At 37.5% G+C, this 20,639-nt stretch overlaps 1 protein-coding gene across 4 annotated transcripts in view; it reads right to left on the bottom strand.

Moving 5' to 3' along the window:
- LOC103027505 (tripartite motif-containing protein 67) overlaps window positions 1–20,639 on the bottom strand; it is a 65,052-nt gene that overhangs the window by 19,206 nt on the left and 25,207 nt on the right. For all 4 annotated transcript variants that reach the window (XM_049479112.1, XM_022683366.2, XM_022683369.2 and 1 more), the window contains exons 3-5: window positions 16,415–16,537; window positions 5,477–5,587; window positions 262–415 (exon numbers count right to left, since the gene is read on the bottom strand). In XM_049479112.1, coding sequence (XP_049335069.1) covers window positions 262–415; window positions 5,477–5,587; window positions 16,415–16,537 — 388 coding nt within the window. The remainder of the gene's footprint in view (window positions 1–261; window positions 416–5,476; window positions 5,588–16,414; window positions 16,538–20,639) is intronic.

Below are 20,639 nucleotides of genomic sequence, written 5' to 3'. Positions count from 1 at the left end.
TATAATACAGGTAAATATTTAAAAATATCTTGTTTAAGGGACTTATATCTTGTTTACAATGCCTTATAATGCCCTGCTTGTACCTCTCGTCCATGAATAGAGGTGAACATGTTTAAAACTAATAAACCCCTTGTAAAACAAATGTGTTACAGGCATCAGACAATATATTAAACATAGTTTAATTAACCACTACTGTAAACAATTATTAAAATCAGTAAACTTCTTTTAACATTTGAACATTAATGTGTGTATGTGTGTTACCTTTGCCCTGTGTGAAGTCCAGCTGCAGGATGCTCTGCATCAGAGGGTCAGTGTTGATGCTGAGCGCAAACTCAGGGCAGACCTTGGGCTCCAAGGCCCCCTTCACCCACTGATCCTGAGACGCCTGCACACGCTTTATTAATGCATCTGAGATCTATAGAGAGAAGTAGAAAGAGAGACAAAGAGAAATTGAGAGAATAAAGCAATGACAGAAAAAGAACAAGAGAAATATACTTTTGTTAAAATACACAGAGATTCTACTTCATCAGATATAGCAAGAGACCAACAATCAACTTCAAGAGACACAGAGTTCATAGGCTGGACTGAACCCAGTTAATGACAGTGCACATTCTTCAACAAAAGTGAAGCATGGTGGTGGCTGCATCATGTAGCAGGGATGTTTTTACTAAGCAGAGACTAGGCATCATTTTCAAATGGAGAAAAATGGATATATAGATGGTGCACAGTATAGATACTCCAAGACTGCTTAAGTCTGCTTAACACCGAAAGGTTGGGAAAACCTTTACGTTTGAGAAAAATAATGATCCCAAGAACAAGGCAAAACAACACAGGAGAAGGTAAGTGTTTTGCAGTGGCCAGTCCAAAGTGCAGATCTCACAGGTTGCAGAGGTTGGTGGTGAGTAGCCCAAGGGACCAAACAAGCTAGAGACCCCCCTGTGTACAGTATAAAGGGTTGAATAGCAATGCATTGCCATTGCAAGGCACAGTATGTGTATACTTTTAACTTCATAAATGTTTAAACTACTGCAAGTTTGAAGACCTCTACTGAGTTTTTATTCAATTCAGCTGCTAAACCATGTATAAATACCTGGCTGTTTGTTCATCCTGTTACAAAGTATTGTCCCTTCTTTTTATTTAGCTGCATACCGAGTGTTATTTTCTTTGTCTATTTCCTTGTATGACCTATTTTTGGATGTTTACTCTGATTTTTGTCTTGTCGACTTTGCTTATTTATCTTGGTGTTTTACTCTGGTTTTTGATTCTTTATTTTTGTCTATATTTAGCCCTTCTGGGATGTGTTTTGGCTCAGATAACCGTTTTGGTTAGGTTTGTCTCTAGTTTTGACCTTAGTTTTGCTTTGATTGTATTTACAGTCCAGCTCAGTCTAAACCAATTCAGTTCAGTCTTGCCAATTCCAGTTCAATCCAACCTAAAGAATGTATATTTTGGTAGTGCTTTATATTCCCTGAGAAAAATGGGGTGTGAGTGTAAGCAGATGAAGAGAAGTTTACAAAGAAATGAGGCAGTGAAGTAATAATTATTTTTAATTATAATTAATAATAATTATTTAAAATGCGCTTACAATCAGATTTGCACAGATGTGTCTCAGTCTCGCACTTAAATCAGATTTCAGAGTGTGTTTTGGCATCACTTACAATCTAACAAACAACAGGCTGGACAGATACAGAGCAATGGAAATGGAGGGGTTCAAGAAAAGCACCAAAGTTTGGTTACTGATGGTAACTTTGCAGATACATTTGTGATTTCCAGACACACAAATCCAATCTAGTCTATTGCAAATAACAGAGCAGTCATTCATCTAAACAGATCTGATTTGAGAAACAAATCCAATGTGCCGGTAATCTGAACACAGTCATACATCTGATTTACATTCCATACGTAGGTGAATCAGATGTATGGCTATGTTCAGACTACAGGCACATTGGATTCATATTCACATCATATTTGTTTCCCACGGTTAGGGCAGTGTTGTTACAAAGTTATGGCACACAAGAGTTAAGATCACTAAGGAAATACAATTTGTTTTAAATATATTGTCTTAGGGTGGTGGACTATTCTAGAAACAGCCATAAAGCTGACATTGTTCTAGAGCAGTAGTCTGTGTGCTGCTTGTATAAATGCCAGGCAGTGTTTCTCAGGAGTTTTACACACTGTGTACTTTATGTCTTTTGATAACGTTCCCGAAGGCTCACACTTAAAAACAGCAGAGTGGTTTTGTTCTGTTCATATGAGAAACACAATACGCTCAACCTCTTGACAGGCTCCTTTATATCCGTTTTGGATAGTAATTGCTCTAGACGTCCTCACAAAACTCTACAAACCCTGTATTAAAATGTAAATAATTTAGGCCGTTGACTTTTTCCCCAGTTGTTCTCGACAGTGAAAGCTAAAGTTGCCGTCATACACTTCAGAAACGTTGGGGCGATAGAGGAACAGTGCAGCGTCTCGGAGACAGAAGCTGGAGGAAAGGTGGGAATCGATGCTTCATAAAAATTTCAACTGGAAGGCAAGCATCGATCCTCCAGAGTGGCGTTCAGATCTATTTCATCTCCTTCCAATAGCTTCTATTAAAGATGAATTATTTATATGCCATAATGGCTGTGGGCAAGCATAACAGGTGAGAATTTGGTATGAGAGAAAGAAGCCGCCGATTAACTACTATTCTGAATTTTATTTCTTCTGTTCTCTGTTTCCCCTGTATTACAGATAAAGGTCTAATGGTGTAAGAATATTACAGATATTACCTAAATATAATTAACACATACATCTACAGTTATTGGCTACTTGCTACACATTTGACTCTTCCTACATCAATACATAATTATTGAAATTATTAAACACATTTTTAGACATTTTATACATTTTTCAACTACATTACACACATTGGATTACATGACTCTGCCACAGAAATTAATATTATTTTCGTAATTATTAATTACTATATATAATATTTATATAATATGTACTTAAACGTACATAAATAAATGCGTTGAAAATATGAGGTGTGTGAACAGGATTGGTGCTGTTGGGGTTAGGTGCATTATTATTTTTTAAATTTCTTTACACTGACAAAAACCCATTTTAATTTTAAAGGTTCTAAAACCATGTATATGTGTATTGAGAAAGAATTATCATAGTGCTAACTGAAATGTTCAGCCAATACAAGATAACTAGTGCATACTGCTCTCCCAAAAATAGTGAAAAAAGCTAATTATAAGAACTTATTATGGATAAATGATTGGATAATCACTGCAGTGATTAATGTGTAAAAACATAGCTTGTGATGATGGAGAATTATTGAATAGTATAAAAAACTAGTTTTTAAAGAGAACACCACTTTCTAGTAGGGTTGTAATGGTATGTGTATTTATACCAAATTGCCACAGTATGGATCCAGAGTAAATTCTGTTTACTCAGTGGCTATTTATATAAATGGGGAGGAACCAAAATAACGTACATAATTAAGGTTAAATTTCCATTTGAAAAACATATTTTAAGTCAGTGATAAAATCTGATAAAATAATGTTAGACTTTCTTTGGCAACTGCATAGCAATGGTGCAGACCTGTTCCCGCACAACATTCAACAAGCTAGTACTGTGAATGAGTGTTTCCAGAAGCATTAGGAATAATTTTCACACACTAACCTCAGTTATTTTTTCCAACAAATGTACAGGTGCTGGTCAAGGAATTAGAATAATTTGAAATAGTGCAATCATGAAATTCTTTGAATGCATTTTTTGTGCAGAAAGCAAATCAGGTGTTCACCGCACCTGTCCTACTCGTTAGACTAATCACAGAACTCGTTACCTGGAAAAAAAATTGCTCAGCTGAGCTTTCCAAAAGGCCCATTTAGGCCATTTAACTGTGACACTGTTGTTTTATTGAATTAGAATAATGGAGAAACCGTTTCATTGAATTAGAATAATTTTTATTATAATTACAATCATCACTTTCTCAGTATTTTGTGGCTGCCCCCTTGGCTTGTATGACTGCCTGAAGTCTCCGCGGCATAGATTTGACCAGCTTGTCGCAAGTTTCTGCACTCACAGCTTCCCAGGCAGTGGCGATGTTCTGCTTCAGTTGGTCCAGCGTAGTAGGCTTTCTGTCGCGAATTTTCCGCTTGACGATGGCCCAAAGGTTTTCAATGACATTGAGGTCAGGCGAGTTGGCCGGCCATGCCAAAACTTCAAGCTGTTTTTTAGTGAACCAATCTTTGGTCGACTTTGCCGCATGAGCCGGTGCAAGATCCTGTTGAAATATGAAGTCTTCTTCGCCGAACTGTTCCTCAACAGTCGGAATCAGGAACGTTTCCAGAACATCTTGATATACGGCAGCATTGACAGTCTTCTTGAGGAAGCAGAGTTTCCCTACACCTCGAGCGGACATGCATCCCCAGACCATAACGCTCTGGGGAAACTTGACGGATCTTTTCACGCACTCGTGGTTGTAGGTTTCGCCACCACGACGCCAGACACGAGGACCTTGGTCACCGAAGGAGATGCAGAAGCGTGATTCGTCACTGAAGACCACTTTCTGCCAGTCTTCAGCAGTCCACTCGCCGTGTTCTTTGGCCCACTTCAGCCGTTTCTCCATTTGTTTCTTGTTCAGCATCGGTTTTACTGCTGGAACGCGAGATTTGAAGCCGAGTTGGCGCAGACGACGGTAAGTGGTTGATCTGGAGACGTCAGCGCCGGTCTGCTTGTTCCACAAGTCGGTGAGCTCGGAAGTGGACTTGAACCGGTTGCTGACTGCGATCTTTCTCAGCTGCTTGTTGTCGCGAGCAGAAGTTTTTCGGACGCCGGAACAGTTGGTGCGCTTGCTGCAGTTTTTCTTGAGAGCTTTGCAGACGGAAGACTGGCTGATGCCGAGCTGCTCAGCAATTTTAGTTTGGGTCAAGCCTTGCTGGCGAAGGGCTTGAATTTGAGCCACTATTCCGGTTGAGAGGTCGCGCTGCTTACCCATGATTGATTTTACAACTTAGAAGTTCTACTCAACCCTGACTTTATACTGCACAGTGAACACTCTTCACAGAAAACAAAAATTCGAGCATTTATTCTAATTCAATGAAACGGTTTCTCCATTATTCTAATTCAATAAAACAACAGTGTCACAGTTAAATGGCCTAAATGGGCCTTTTGGAAAGCTCAGCTGAGCAATTTTTTTTCCAGGTAACGAGTTCTGTGATTAGTCTAACGAGTAGGACAGGTGCGGTGAACACCTGATTTGCTTTCTGCACAAAAAATGCATTGAAAGAATTTCATGATTGCACTATTTCAAATTATTCTAATTCCTTGACCAGCACCTGTATAGCAATAAAATTGGATTAAGAGCTATTCATGTTAAATTCTGTACATGGAGAATTCTTCATGTTAAGACAAAGCTGTGAGTAGCCACTGTAGGCTTGATTTGAGCTCAAATAATTTATAGCTGACCCCCTCCCCTTGTCATTACCAGTAAGAAGCCACTGGGATCGTTCTCCTTGATGACCTCCAGGCAGTACTCCATCATCCCTGTGGTCTGTCTGAGCTTCATTGTGCAGTGGGTGATCTGGTCTCTCACCGTCTGTAAAAAGAGATAAGTACACAATTTTTAAACACGCATTCAATTTCACATTCATAGCTTGTATAATCTCCAGTCTCATCATGTCCAACGTCAAGAAACTGTTAGAGGAGCATAAACGCCCCCCAGTATTGGGCTGTGGAGCACAGGGAGGCTGCATTGTCTGATGTGATGGTATTGGAGCTCCATCCAATAACTCTGGGATGAGTTAAGAGCATCAGAACTAATCATCCAACATCAGCATCCGATTTTAATTGTGAATGCAAGTAGGCCTGGACAATAATTCGATATCGGTATTTATCGCGATAAGAAATGTTTCAATAACGGTGATATCAGTTTTGTGGTATATCGATATGTATTAGAATCACGGACAGGCGTTTTTTACTGGCGTCAGCTCGCCCCAGAGCTCAACACATTCAGCCCCCGTAGCTGGGCTACGTCAGTGCGTGATGACGTAACCACACAGGCACGTAGCCAAATAGGCTAGGCTAGGCAAGGCTAGGTTAAAATGGCTAGGCTCGGGTCCGCTTCGCTACGCAGCACATATGTCTCGCGCTGGAGCCAAACGGAGCCGGGATGAGCGGATCCAAGGCTAAGGTAGACTCGATTCGGTCGGCCCCGGATCCTCGAGGCCGGCCGCGGGTCCGCTCGCGGGTCCTCGAGGCCGGCCGCGGGTCCGCTCGCTCGGCCGCGGGTCCTCGAGACCGGCCGCGGGTCCGCTCCCTTGCCGCTTTGCTGCAAATTGTGCCGGAGAGTGCAGCCGACCAGCAGCGGTAATGTTAATACATCTAAACTGTTCCACCACTTCAAGCAACTCCACTACATACAATATTTTTCTTATACTGACTGAAGCACTTTTATAGCTTATGTTGTAACTAAGTTATTCATAGTTGATAAAGCCTGTAGGTTTGTTTATTTGACGGGAAAATCTTGTTGCTTTTATTTATAAAGGCTTCTTGTATTCTATATCCTAGTTGAAACACTTGTTTTAATCTGTTAAATTTGTTCACATAGAATAAAAAGCTCTGCCTCTGTTGTAATTTAAAGTTATTTTTATTGGTAATAGTTATATAGGCTTATGTTTGACAGGGATGTCATGTTATTATTTTGCTATATGCAAATAATATTGAGCATTCATTTATTTTGACTACTTTTATTTCTAAAGTATTACAGTTTTTGTGAAAGGAGGTTTCAATGTCTTAAATTAAATTAAATTTTCAGACAGTAGTAGGTACAGATTTCCATTAGATAGATAGATAGATAGATAGATAGATAGATAGATAGATAGATAGATAGATAGATAGATAGATAGATAGATAGATAGATAGATAGATAGATAGATGTGCATATAATGAGGGTATCTGATGCCAACAATACAAAAAGTGCAAATACACAGTTATATAATAATTTAAATTTGCAGTGCTGCAGGGATTGCAGGGCTTCTTAGCAGTTTTCTGAGGCCTTCAAAGTATTTATATCAATATCGAAATTATATCGTATCCGAAATTTAAGGACTATATCGTGATATAAATTTTGGCCATATCGTCCAGCACTAAATGCAATCAAACCCCTCACAGCAATTGTCAGGTTAACGTGGAGGCAGACGCAAATGTGAGGTATTTATTAAACAAAAACTATGAAACAACACAGAACATAAGAGCTAGAATTTAATGAAACAAAAAAACAAAGAAATAGAGATGGGCAATATGGCCCAAAAAATTCTTCAATTTATTTTTTCAAAATCTGATTTGATTTTAATTTATTTTAATCGACCCTACTAAAACTACAGATGACAAAGAAATGGTTAAAAACATGTTTTTAATTATTTATAATTTTCCCTTTGTGGTTAAAGTGCAACCAGAAACAAGCAAAAACAAACAGTTGTAAACAATGAGAACATCTAGTAACTTTTAGAAAGTTTTCTCCAACATAGTTTAGTTATTGACACAATGCACCCTCAAACTAAAAAAAATAATAAATAAACACACCCTCAAAAAACAAATAGAAATAAATGAAATGGTGCACTTTTGAGAAAAGTGACAAGAGAAAACAAGTACAATTTATTATTTTATTAAGAAAATATCTTTCCCCATTGGACTTTACTTGCAAAAAAGTTTTGAAATAAGTGCCAGTGTTATATAAAAATTATGTCATGGTGGGCTAGGCAGGAAGGGAGACGTGGAGGCAGACGTAAAAGCAGGTAAGGGGGGATTATTAAATGAATAAACAAGTAAACAAAGAAACAAGCAAGGGAACAGACCAAAACAAACAAACGAGAGTCTAGCAACTAAAACAAGACCGAATAACTAAACAGGGCAAGGAATATAAACAAAGGAATAAACAAGAAATAAACATAGAGATAAACAAGGAGCAATAATCGAGATGAGACGTGGAACGACAAAACAACAGGGGAAGGTGCAAAGGCCAACAAACAAAGACTGAAACACTAGGACTACATATACACACACGCAACCTTAACAGATGAAAAACGTACAAGAACCCACCAACTAACCCTGAAAACACTAGGGCTTAAATACTAATAGAGGAAACAGGAAACACCTGGGGACAGGTAATGAGGGGGCGGAGCTTTAAATAAACACAGGTGGGGGCACTGAAGACATGGGTGGAGACATGGAGAACACAGAGATGGCCATGTGCTAAGGAAGGTATATAAACAAACAGGAAGGCAGAAAAATCACAGACAGGAGAGACACAGAACAGGACGAGAACATGACAGCAATGTTCTTTTTTATTTTGTGTTAGGTCTTTCCAGTACACTATAAAGTATGACATCAATCTAATTAACACCCATCATGTCAGAAAAAATGTGGTCTAAAAATGATGAGAATATGAATTACCATGATTAACTACTATAGTTACTATGTACTATAAAATGTCAATTTGTTTAAAACTTTACAAAATTTAAAAATTTAAAACTGGACATTTGTACTAATCTATTTTTAAATTGGGAAACCCATAGAGCCATTTTTACAAACCATATTGAAAAGACATTTACACTTCAAAGCAGACAAAATGGATAGCACAAAAACAATTCACAGTTAAATTGGGCTCACATCATAGCCCTGAGGAACCACACTCTGCATTCCATATGGTTTCCTCTTTCCATACTACCACACACAATGCAACCACAGCAAACATCTTGGTTGCAAAACACTGTGAAACATCTGAAAAACACTCTGCTGAAACTCTGGATGGCTGCCTTTTTGGACAGCTGACAACTTTTCATTCTTGGTTAATTGAAACAATTCAGCCTGTTTACAGATGTTCCTGTGCATCAGAATGATTAAATATGATGAGCGTTCCATGCTGTCAGCTAAACACGCCAGGCCTGCTTTAACGTCACTGAACGTGACATACTGTGTCATTTTGAGACACATGATATTAAAAACTGAATACATTATTTTTATAGTAGTAGTACTACTAACTATGTACAAATAATAAAATAACTGCATTTAAAAACACTATAAACATATCAGATTATGAAACTAACTTAAATATCAGACATAATATCAGTTATTAAATGATGATTTCATTTATATAGGGGGAAAAAGCTATTAGGTTAGTAGGTTAGGTTAATAAGGTTTTGGATCATGCTCAAAAACCCTCCAATAAATCTAATGTTTGTTAATCTGAAAATTGTATGTAAGAAACAATAAAAATCTGTATGGGGAGGCAAATACCTTTTTACAGCAATGTATCATGTAATGATCATGCACTCTATGGCTGACTGATGACTAGGTTGTTTCTGTATACTCAGCACTTTGGGGGTTGATAGAATGTTAGCAATGCAAGTTAATTTAGCCATACATTAAATTGTGCCAGAATCTACTGCCCTTAGGGGGCAACAACTAGTTCTGCCATGACTACTTGATTATAACTACGTAATTATAATATATGTGATTTGATCATAACCAATATACAATATAAAAAAACAAATCAAAAGCATCAGTTAGACTCAATTTTGTTTCCTTTACAAAAACTTAACCCACACAAGTCTTGGAAATGTTTTGAAAACTTCAGCATTAACTTCAAACTTTCCACTATTCAAGTCTACCATCTCACAATCGTGAAAGTAATCAAAAAGCAACATAACAGCTCAAACAGACCTAAATATAGTGCAATGCTGAGTCACATTTTCTAACAACAACATTGATTTTCAAACACAGTGCATTGGCCAAGACGCAACTCTGCATAAATTGATTTTACACACAGATTCAAAACCTTATTCGCTCCAGGAAAATGTCTACTATAGAGTTTTTTTTATTTATTTTTATACATTTTATACATTGTTAATGTATCTCAATAATCCACACATTACTAATTAGAGAGACAAGTTGATATGTTGTAAGCACAGGAACTCTAAGCCTAATAAAAATGCAAAGCACTAACCACCAAGAAACCAAACAAAGACAAAAAGTTCTCAGAGATCTTCACGCAAGCCTCAGTTTACAGCCACTTAAAACAATATCCTTGTGTGGTTGGGAGGCTAAAACATATAGAAAAATGAAAATTTGAAAAATGAATTGAAAAAAATGAATGAATGTGGATGAGGTGTTAATTACTAAGATGAGAGTTTAATTCTAAAGCTTCAGGAGTGTCTGGGTGGGATAATCGGGTGGATCTGATTAGAGCTACAATAAAATTGCATTTAGTCAAAATTTTAATTCCTATGTTAATAACCATAATACATTATTTTTTACAAGGTTAATGTTGTTTCCAAACAGCAGGCCTGCAGTGTATCTTTCATGGGCAGCATCACTTACAAAGCTTTAGAGCTGCTAATTATACAGTTATCAGTTTAGATGGTGTCATCCATTGCTAATGAAGAAACTGTTTTCATTTCATTACAGACTCACCCAGCCATTCTGTCCTGCATTCATTGTATTAATTATCCAATTATCCACCTGTCAAATGATCTCTGGACTTAAATAAATTCAGGTACAGTCCTTATCCAGTAAGGACACTTATCTAACAAGTATAAATAGAATAGCATTGCTGTTAATGTGACAACTGTCTCTGTACACATCCTGGGAAAATATAATTATTTATAAGAGCAAGGAATGGGATTTGCTACAAAGGAACAAAGGAGGAAAGCTTCAGAAAAAAGAAAAAGCAGAAAATATTCATTCTTTGATCCTTTTTATAGTATGAAAACAATTAGAGGCCAAGCACTTTCTGCTTTTTTGCTGCTTTTTCTGCCCACTGTTCTCTAATTAAAATAGCTGTATAACACTCACTGAGAAATATGTATATAATTATCCTTATATATATATATATATATTGACCTATTTAAAACAGGAAAATTATATGGCAATTCAGATACACTACAGTGTATATTTATTATTTCAAAGATACCCCATCCTAATAAGTTATTTGAGCCATTTTGGGAAATATCATAACACAAAAACAATAAACAATAAAACAAAACAATCATTTATTTATTAATATTTAAACTTTTCATTCAAAGTTCATTTAGTTACTATTGTACACATAAATTCACAACCCTGTGTTTAACTATGAATAAAGCACAGATTTTCCTTTTATGGAAGAATTATCTCTGCTCTGATTGGCTGGTTTACACCAAGACACTTGATTCACTCACACAGAAGCTACATAACATAACATAGCTTTGTTTTAGAACTGTAACATTTTTGTTATAAACATTCCTGACTTATGTGCTGATATCCTGTTGCTGTGGTGTTTTTGTTAGATAGCTGAAGAGATAGCTAAAGATAAAGTCCATAGGATAGCTTTTAGCTGAACACTGATGCCTGCTTGCTTTCCCGACTTTGGCTTCTTCATGTCTTTTTACATGCTTTTAGCTACACCTTCCCTGGATTAGGCCTTCCTGGCAAATCGTAGATCACAATGCCTAGTTTAACTCATTCTTTACTTCAATAACTAGCAGAGTCTGGAGGTGAAGTTCTGCTTCTGTCACTGATGCAACCATGACCAAGACTGTCTCAGAAAACTGACTACAATTCACAAAAACACCATCTTCTCCCAAAGTGGCTGATATGTTTCATGTCACATGATCAGCTTTTATTAGGGCTATGAGGGCTTTCATTAGCGGGCTGGCTTTATGTACTGTATATTTAAATGAGTTAAGACCATACATTTTTGAGTTTGTTTAAAAATGGCTTTTATATAAACTGACAAATTCACTGTATGTCTGTTCCATGTATCAAACTCTGCTTAATTAGCTTTACTATAGAAATACAATTTTAGGCACCTTTAAGTTACCCATTTACAAATATCCACATTTATTTTATTCTATAGTTGCTTCAACTTTTTACACAGACATAATAATAATAATAATATGGATTCTTTAGTCTGGACTACTGGACTGATGAACACAGAGTAGCCAATGAGAACAGAAATCATTTATATACACAACTATGAATGACAAAATAATTAATGCAGTTTAATCCTAAGAAACAAAAAAGAGGTTGAGAAATATCCAATGAGAAAAAATAAAATATAAAAAAGAATGTGGAACTTTCAAGGTAAACTGTCTGTAGATACTTTCAGATTTTAAGTTGAGCACCTTACAGTTTGTATATTCTTCAACATAAAGCATTGACCAATAAAATGGGACACACTGGAGGAGCCACAAGCCCAATGAAACGAATCAGCTAGAGGGGTATAAAGCCCCCCAGCACTGAGCTGTGGAGCAGTGTAACTGAACTCTCTGGAGTGATGGAGCTCCTTCGGGACAAGCTGTACCTCTCTAACGGTAACCTTTAACCTTCAGTTAAATCCTTACAGCAACACTGTTTGTGAAGCCTTTCCAGAAGAGCAGAGGCTTTTTTCTGTTGGGTTTAAACTGCCTATTTGTACCCTTGATTACAGTAGAAACGTTAAAAACTTATTTATCTTGAATTGAATGATCTCTTTATCTGATTCTCTTACAACAATCACATGTTATGACCTGAAACATGTAGCTTTACTATTTCTGATGTTTTAGTTCTACAGGATGTACATTTTATGTCTAACTGTTCTCCAGTGGTTGTGTTGATGATGAGTGAAAGGGGATCTGATAGCTATGCTGTTGACATACAAGGCTAAATCCCTGGGTTCACTGCATACACCACCATATGGATTAACTCAGTTGCAGAAACACCACTGGCATAACCGCTCTCTCTCTCTATTCTCTCATTTCCATTCCTCTCGCTCTCACTCTCACTCTCTTTCTCTCTCTCTGGCTCCCTTCCCCCAAGCTCTGTTTAGTGTGGCGAAAGAGGGCACGGTCAAAGCTCTGCAGACGGCCTACTGGCTCGGAAGGAATGAATTAGAGTAGAAAATGACTCTCTGTTTCATCTCTGTGATGCAAACGCAACACTTCAGAACAATTAACCACATGACAGAGGCGATCGCTGGCCTTCTACGCCATTTACCACCCTCCCAATCTGCTAAATGAAGGGCTTGATAATAATCAGAGGATTTTAATCAGATGAGCAGGGGCAGCGTTCATCAGTACAGAGTGGTGTGTGAAGGGCAGAGGCGAGACAGATTTGTTCCAGAGGCAGGGCTGAAACATCACAACAGAAGGTGGCTGCTTTAGAATGATAAGCAATTAGTGTTGAATAATTAGAATTCTATACTTTATGTATGCAAAAAAGTTTTTTCCTCTCTTTTGCCATACATTTATTCTCTATATAGTTAAAAATGTCTAGAAGAAATCAAAATATTACTTTTTAGTGGAAAATTAAGCTACAAAAACACCTAATTCACATGTATCCACCAACTCAGTTAACAGTAATTTAGTCCCACAGCTTTTTAAAATTATTAGGCATAATTAAAATTAATGTAGCACAATACATGATGGCTAATCACTTACAAATATCACCCTTAAAAAGCTGCAAATGCTTTCATCATAGCATTTTTGGCATCTTTGAACAGTCCGGGGTTTATAATTGTTCAACGGACAGGGGTCGGTCATGATACATGTATTATTATATTATTTATTTAATTATTTTTGTTATCTTTCAGTAATTAAAAAAAACATAAATGACAATATTGTTTACCTTCTTTGCTGATCACAGACAGTTAATGTAGTTCCTCAATATAATAAAAAAAGAGTTTGACAGAAAAACACTGCTTGGCTGATAGTTAATGAAAGCTGAATATTACAGATTGTCCATCTCAATACCTGGGTGCCAGTGTCTGGACGGACACCTAGGAGCTGACATAAGAAGATGCTACTTAAAGGACCGATATGTACATTATTATGTATTTCTGTAATAACTTATAAATCAGATATTAGTGAAAAATGCTTCTGCAGCTTCATACACTGGCATATCTCGACTTAATGGTTGGTTATATCTGGGATCCTTACAGGCACAAGCTAACATTTCTAGTCACATAAAAATGTTGTTAAAGGTTAATAGTGGACATTCTGTGTAATGGAATGAATTACTTGATTACTGTTAACCAGCAAATCCAGCAGCACTAGCCTTTTAATTCACTGGTTACATCAGCATTTCTTTTTTCAAAAGATTCCTTTCAGGTTACACTTTGGACAACAGAGGCTGGCCCTGGATCAATTATGTCAGGGCAACATGATATCCACCAGGGTCTGTACTTCAAAGCCACAGAGATGGAGGAGTTCAGTGTGGCAGTAACACTGTAAAAGACTACATAAGAGCAGCATTGTGGGCAACACTGAGAACAGACTCCTAAATGCACTAGCTGAGGCAGCTGGGGGCAGGGGGGAACAAACTTGTCATGAGGACTGAGGATTTCATTATGAGAAACTCTGATAATAATCTGCCTCCTGAAAAGATTTATTCTTGACATATTGTGAGGTGGATGAAATGAAATAAAGCTCAGAAGCAGCCATATGGAGCCGTGCGGCTGCAACCACAAAAACTCAATTTGCCCTCTGTAATCTGATTGTAACACTGTGGGTTTTAGGCATATGAAAAAAAAACACCATTTTTCTTTTTAACCTATTTCACTGGCTCTCCCTTCTTTCTTTCTTTTCCATTTTTCTGCACATTAATGTTGGGCTCTGATCCATGTGACACAGTGAGAGTTTAATCCTTTGAGCGTGTGACTGAAAGCAGACAGAATTTAACCTGTACAGTAGACAAGTGGCCAGAGAACCATAACTGAAATAAGAGAAGCACAAGTCATCACAAACAGGTTCAAGGCAGTTACACTTGCATCACAGAATGTTCAGCACCAGTTAGAAGAGAAGACAATGGGCTCTATTTTATCAATCTATAGGCGAGCCATCAGCCGTGCACTGTGCAGCTTAATTTAGGGCGCGTCACTGTTTCTTTGCTATTGTAATGATGGGAAAAGTATGCCTTGCGTGATTCGAAAGGTGTCTATTAATTAATGTCTATTTTCTGGTCTATTTTTATACATAAAACGCACTAGATTATAAGGCGGATTTTAGGAGACTGTAAGGATCTATAAGGATCTTCTAATCCAGCAGGTGTCACCGCTGGATGGTGGTGGTTAGGTGGCTAACTAGGTTAAGTAAAGCTAAGCTAAGTAAACTAAACTGTAATAAAAAAAACTGTTTATTTGGGTAAGTAAAGTGCTTTCATTTATTTACAGTGAGCTTAGATTCCCGAATTTCTACAGCGTTAAGCTGGAGCATTAGCATTAGCGGCTAACCGTTGGTGGGCAATGCTAATACTGCTGTGCTAGCCGGGATTAGCAGCAAGGTACAAGCTGATAATACTTACTTCTGAACAGCGAAAGAGCTTGTGCAGTTAGGGGCTAATGCTAATACTGCTCCAGCAGTGCTAGCCGGGGTTAGCAACAAGCTACAGGCTGATAATACTTACTTCTGAACAGCGCAAGAGCTAGCACGGTTAGCTGATAATGCTAATACTGATCCAGCAGTGCTAGCTGGGGTTAGGAGCAGGCTACAGGCCTATACTAATCGGGAACTCGTGGTTAACAGCTAATGCTAATGAAACTCCGATATGAGACAAACTAACATCTCAGCGATTTGTTTAGGACATCCTTCAGCCACAGGCTTCCTTCTCATTAGAGCTTCCAACTGTTTTTTTTAGCAGGGTAATTTTTTATTTGGAATTTGGATAAATGATTTCCGTTGTTTATAGAATAAAACAACAATGTTCATTTTACTTAAGCATAAACCTATAAATAGCAAAATCAGAGAAACTGATTCAGAAACTGAAGTGGTCTCTTATTTTTTCTAGTGCTATAGTGTATGTTTAATTTACTGTTTAATTTCAATGCCTTTATTAGACAAATCCATTATAGATTGTATATGAAGGACTGTAACAGTTAACTAAGATGCTCTTTTTATACCATGTAATAAAATGCTTCTTATCTCATACAAACCCTGCGAGGCTTCACCCTAATTACCTGGATGAGCTCCTCCATCCATATGTTCCCCTTCAGCTCTACAGCCTCTACAGCTGAAACACGCCTTCTCTGGCTAGTGGGTTTTAGATTGGCACATGCATGGCTGGTAAAAAAAAATGAATTTCCGAAGCTCTAGAAATATATGATGATGAAAATAGCACGAACTACAATGAATCATGAATAATTAATACTGTAGCTATTAATTACCATTATGCAAATGAGTCTTGCAACCTTGGTGGCTGTTAGGGTTTAATTGCTAGCCATGCTAGTGCACAGACTGTCGCTTTAAGGGGATGTCACGGTTGTGGCCATTCGTCAACCATTTGCAGCGCTGTGAGAGACAGTCTGTTGTTTCTGAGGTCATGTCTTGGTTCATGGATTCTTGTCACAAGAGATTAAGAATCAGTCTGACAGTGAGCTCAGAGGGTGTGTGTGTGTGTGTGTGTGTTTACCCACCTTCAGTTTGCTCTCTTTCTCCTTAGTGACCTTGGTGAGCAGCTTGGCCTTCTGCCGCGTGAGAGCTTCAATCAAGGCATCACACTGAGCCACCAGACACGCCTCAAACTCCACTCCATTTTCCTGTTTTTACACACAAAAAAACACACATTTAATCAGACTTTTAATCAGACTTTCTATTATTTTTGCTGTCACCTTGTATGTCCTAAACAGCAACTTTACAGAACAAGGAAAAAAATCTTAACCTTCAGTGGAAGTAGTGGAAGTTTTATTTTTTAAGCATTTTTATTTATCCCTTTTATTGAAATTTCAACAATGTAAAAAACTGCCAGATCAAAATTATCCAACAAATAAATTCTGTCAATCCATATCTATATGTAAAACTATGATCTATGTGTATTTCAAATTTATATTTAAGAATTTTATAAAGATATAGTAAATAAACATAAATGGGTAAATCAAGATATGTTCTGATTTACTACAATGTGGAAATGTACAAATATACACACATATTTTTACACACTATTATATTAATATTACATTAAGCAAATATATTTATCTATCACATTGAACAGTTATTTTTTCTGTTCTTTTGCATTTTGTCCACAAGCAACAATAAAACAATACAATTATTTACTACATTTATATTTTTCATGTGAGTACTTGATATGAACTAATTCCAAAAGCTAAAAAGAGCTTACTCCATTTTCATTACAGGTATACTAAAACATGACTGATAAATAAAAAGAAACGAAGTTAAAGAAAGCCTCTTATGAATTCACTGGGACTTTTTTGTTAGAAACACTTGTACATTTCTTCATAAAGGTGTGAGGAATGCTTTTGGGTCTGTTGATACTAATAATACTAATCATTCCTTGAATATTGCAGACTATTTAAATATTGCAGACCATGTCAATCCCTTTATGACCATATGTCTATTTGTCTGAGTTGGCTACCAGGCTACATCAGCGGCAGTGCAAAAAGAGGCGATGGCTGACTTCACATGTGTCTTCCCTCTCGTACCGTTGTGGGTATAACTAGAGACAGGGGTCCTAATGAGTGGATTGGGTAATTGTCCTTCCCATTTATTACAAATAAATTATAAAACAATATGTACAGCTCTGGAAAAAAGACCACTTCAGTTTCTGAATCAGTTTCTCTGATTTTGCTATTTATAGGTATATGTTTGAGTAAAATTACCATTATTGTTTTATTCTATAAACTACGAACAACATTTCATTCAAATTCCAAATCAAATTTTGTCATTTAGAGCATTTATTTGCAGAAAATGAGAAATGGCTGAAATAACAAAAAAGATGCAGAGCTTTCAGACCTCAAATAATTAAAAGAAAACAAGTTCATATTCATAAGGTTTTAAGAGATCAGAAATCAATATTTGGTGGAATAACCCTGTTTTTTAATCACAGTTTTCTTGCATATTGGCATGTTCTCCTCCACCAGTCTTACACACTGCTTTTGGATAACTTTATGCCACTCCTGGTGCAACAATTCAAGCAGTTCAGCTTGGTTTGATGGCTTGTGATCATCCATCTTCCTCTTGATTATATTCTAGAGGTTTTCAATTGGGTAAAATCAAAGAAACTCATCATTTTTAGGCTTTATATTTATAAAAAAAATATTATGTGACATGATGCACCATGTCACAAAGCGGAAGTCATCTCAAACCAATGATTTCATTGTTTTTAGTGGTCTTCACATTCACCAGATGTGAATACATTGCAACAATTTGGAGTGACGTAAAAAGAGAGACTGCAGCATGAATGTACTCATGAATGTCAACATGCATCAAAATCTCGAAGGAATGTTTCTAACATTGTGTGGATGTTGTGTAAGAATTTAGGGTTTATTTAGAGCAAAGCCATCCCTACCCAATACTGGTATAATGCTTTTTGAGTGTGTACATCCACCTGTGCTGCTTACAGCCCTCCGCACACTAAAGTTATACAATAAAGGGCAGCCAATCTGAACAGAGCTCTTGTACATATTTCAGTCTACAAGGTACATAAACAAAATGGCCTGTTTCTCAGGGATAAAGGGATAAAGGGAGGCTGGGAACAAGTATTGCTTTCCTAAGGCAACACATTGCACCTCACAGAAAGGGCTCCTCAGGAGCTGCTGCACAGAAACCATACAAAACAAAAACTTCAAAAAACACAAAATACTACAACAATGTTGTAGGAGGTTCCTTTCAGAGTCATCTGTGATCCAGCACTACTCCTCCAATCCTGTGTTGGTTGTTTTTTTTCTGTTCGCTCTATTATCCCACATGCTTGGGCACAGAGTGGGCACAGTGGACACTATGTAGGAGGAGTGGAACACAGACGTTAATCTAGAAAGACTCAGTACAGATATAACCCGGGTTTAGAGCACCACACCTCAGCCTACGACACCTACACACATATACATACTCATACACACACACACGCCTAGGCTGACGCAGAGCGATAAATGAATCACCGGATGAGTCTAAAAGGTTGAACCGGAACAGTACGGGAAGAGGAGGTGTACAGGGGCGATAGATAGATAGATAGATAGATAGATAGATAGATAGATAGATAGATAGATAGATAGATAGATAGATAGATAGATAGATAGATAGATAGATAGATAGATAGATAGATAGATAGATAGATAGATAGATAGATAGATAGATAGATCTATGTATCTATCTAGTGTGCTTAATTGGTATGTAATCATAACAGATATGATTACTGTATCTAATCTAACTTATTAGGACTACCACTATTATTAGTAATACCCTATAGCACATGCCTACTGATGCAGCATCACTGGGTGGGCAGTGGACTTAAGAGAAAAGTGAAAGTGCAGTGATACATCAGCTAACAGACTTGTGGGCTGACTGACATCAACTTCGAAATTATGAAGGCAGGAAGGACCATCTACCCACATGACAGACTACAGCTGCTAATGGAAAGCAGCATGACCTGGGAATCAAATCAATGAACCTCAGATCACAGTGGCAGTACCTTAGACAGATGGCCCACCCAGAGAAACGTGGTCACACAGTGCTTATGTAATGTATGGGAATTGTCTCAGGTTCCAAAAACAACTGAAATCAACCACTTGTGATATGGAACAAGTGCTAGAGTGGAGCTAAGAGTGGAAACACTACCAAAGAATATCTAATCTAATGCTACAAACTCCATCAATTAATGTGATTCCTTTAGTTTTCTGATTGTTGCTGCTGTATGTTTGGTTGTGGTAACGTGTAGTCCGCACTGACAGTTAAAGTTTTTTGGCTGTGCTGTGTTGTGATACTATACTGTGCTCTGCTGAGTCATGCACATACAGTGAGTATATTAAATAAGGCTATAAATGAGTGTCTGCAGCCATTCACCAGCTTCATGGTTTCATCAATCATTTGAACAAAGGATAGTAGCTTCCTGTGACCAAGGAACCTCACAAAGAGCTGCTGTAAAACAATTAGTCCTCAGGATCAGTTAATTAGAGGGATAGTGGACAATCATCGATTGCTATAGTGGTGTAAGCAAATGTCAGTATTGTTTTGTGATATTTTGTTTTGCAATAGTGTGATCTTACAGGTCTGATTGCACAAAAATAAATGTTTCCTCCATTCAGCGTTTTTCCCTGTCCACTAACATACTTGGTTTGGTTCTTAGATTATTCTTGGTGCAAAAAAACTAGAGAAGCAAAATCCGGACACCAAACACCATTAACTGTCGCCTCCGTGGTGAAGAAAAGTCTTCTTATAGCTGTTCTACAGTAGGTAGACACTGATCCATCTAGACGTACTGTAAGGCACTCAGGGAATATGACAGCACAGAGAGCAAGCAATGTGTATTTGAAGGAGTAAGAGCAAGAGAGAGAGAGAGAGTCCCAGTAGACTGCAGCATAATGCTGATCACAGTGGCACTCTACAAGAGCCAGCAGAAATGGTTGTGCACACACACTCAATTCTCTCTCTCTCTCCCTCTCTCACTCTCTCTTTTTCTCTTTCTCTCTCTCTCTCCGCCTGATGGGCAGTACGACGGGGCTTTAAACTCTCGACCGGACTAAAAATAATCCTGACCCCTATAATCCAGAGCCAAATTCACACGTAGCCGCTCCATCAGCAGAACTGCATCGCTGACCCACATTTCCATTCGCACAAACCCTTATCGATCTGCGCACATCTGCAAAACAAACATTTTATTTTTAACCCGTGCCTCTTAAATATTCATGT

This window comes from Astyanax mexicanus, chromosome 1 (genome assembly GCF_023375975.1).
Source record: "Astyanax mexicanus isolate ESR-SI-001 chromosome 1, AstMex3_surface, whole genome shotgun sequence".
NCBI lineage: Eukaryota > Metazoa > Chordata > Actinopteri > Characiformes > Acestrorhamphidae > Astyanax > Astyanax mexicanus.
Note: the sequence above shows the minus strand (reverse complement) of the source record. Positions and strands in the feature narration are given on the sequence as shown.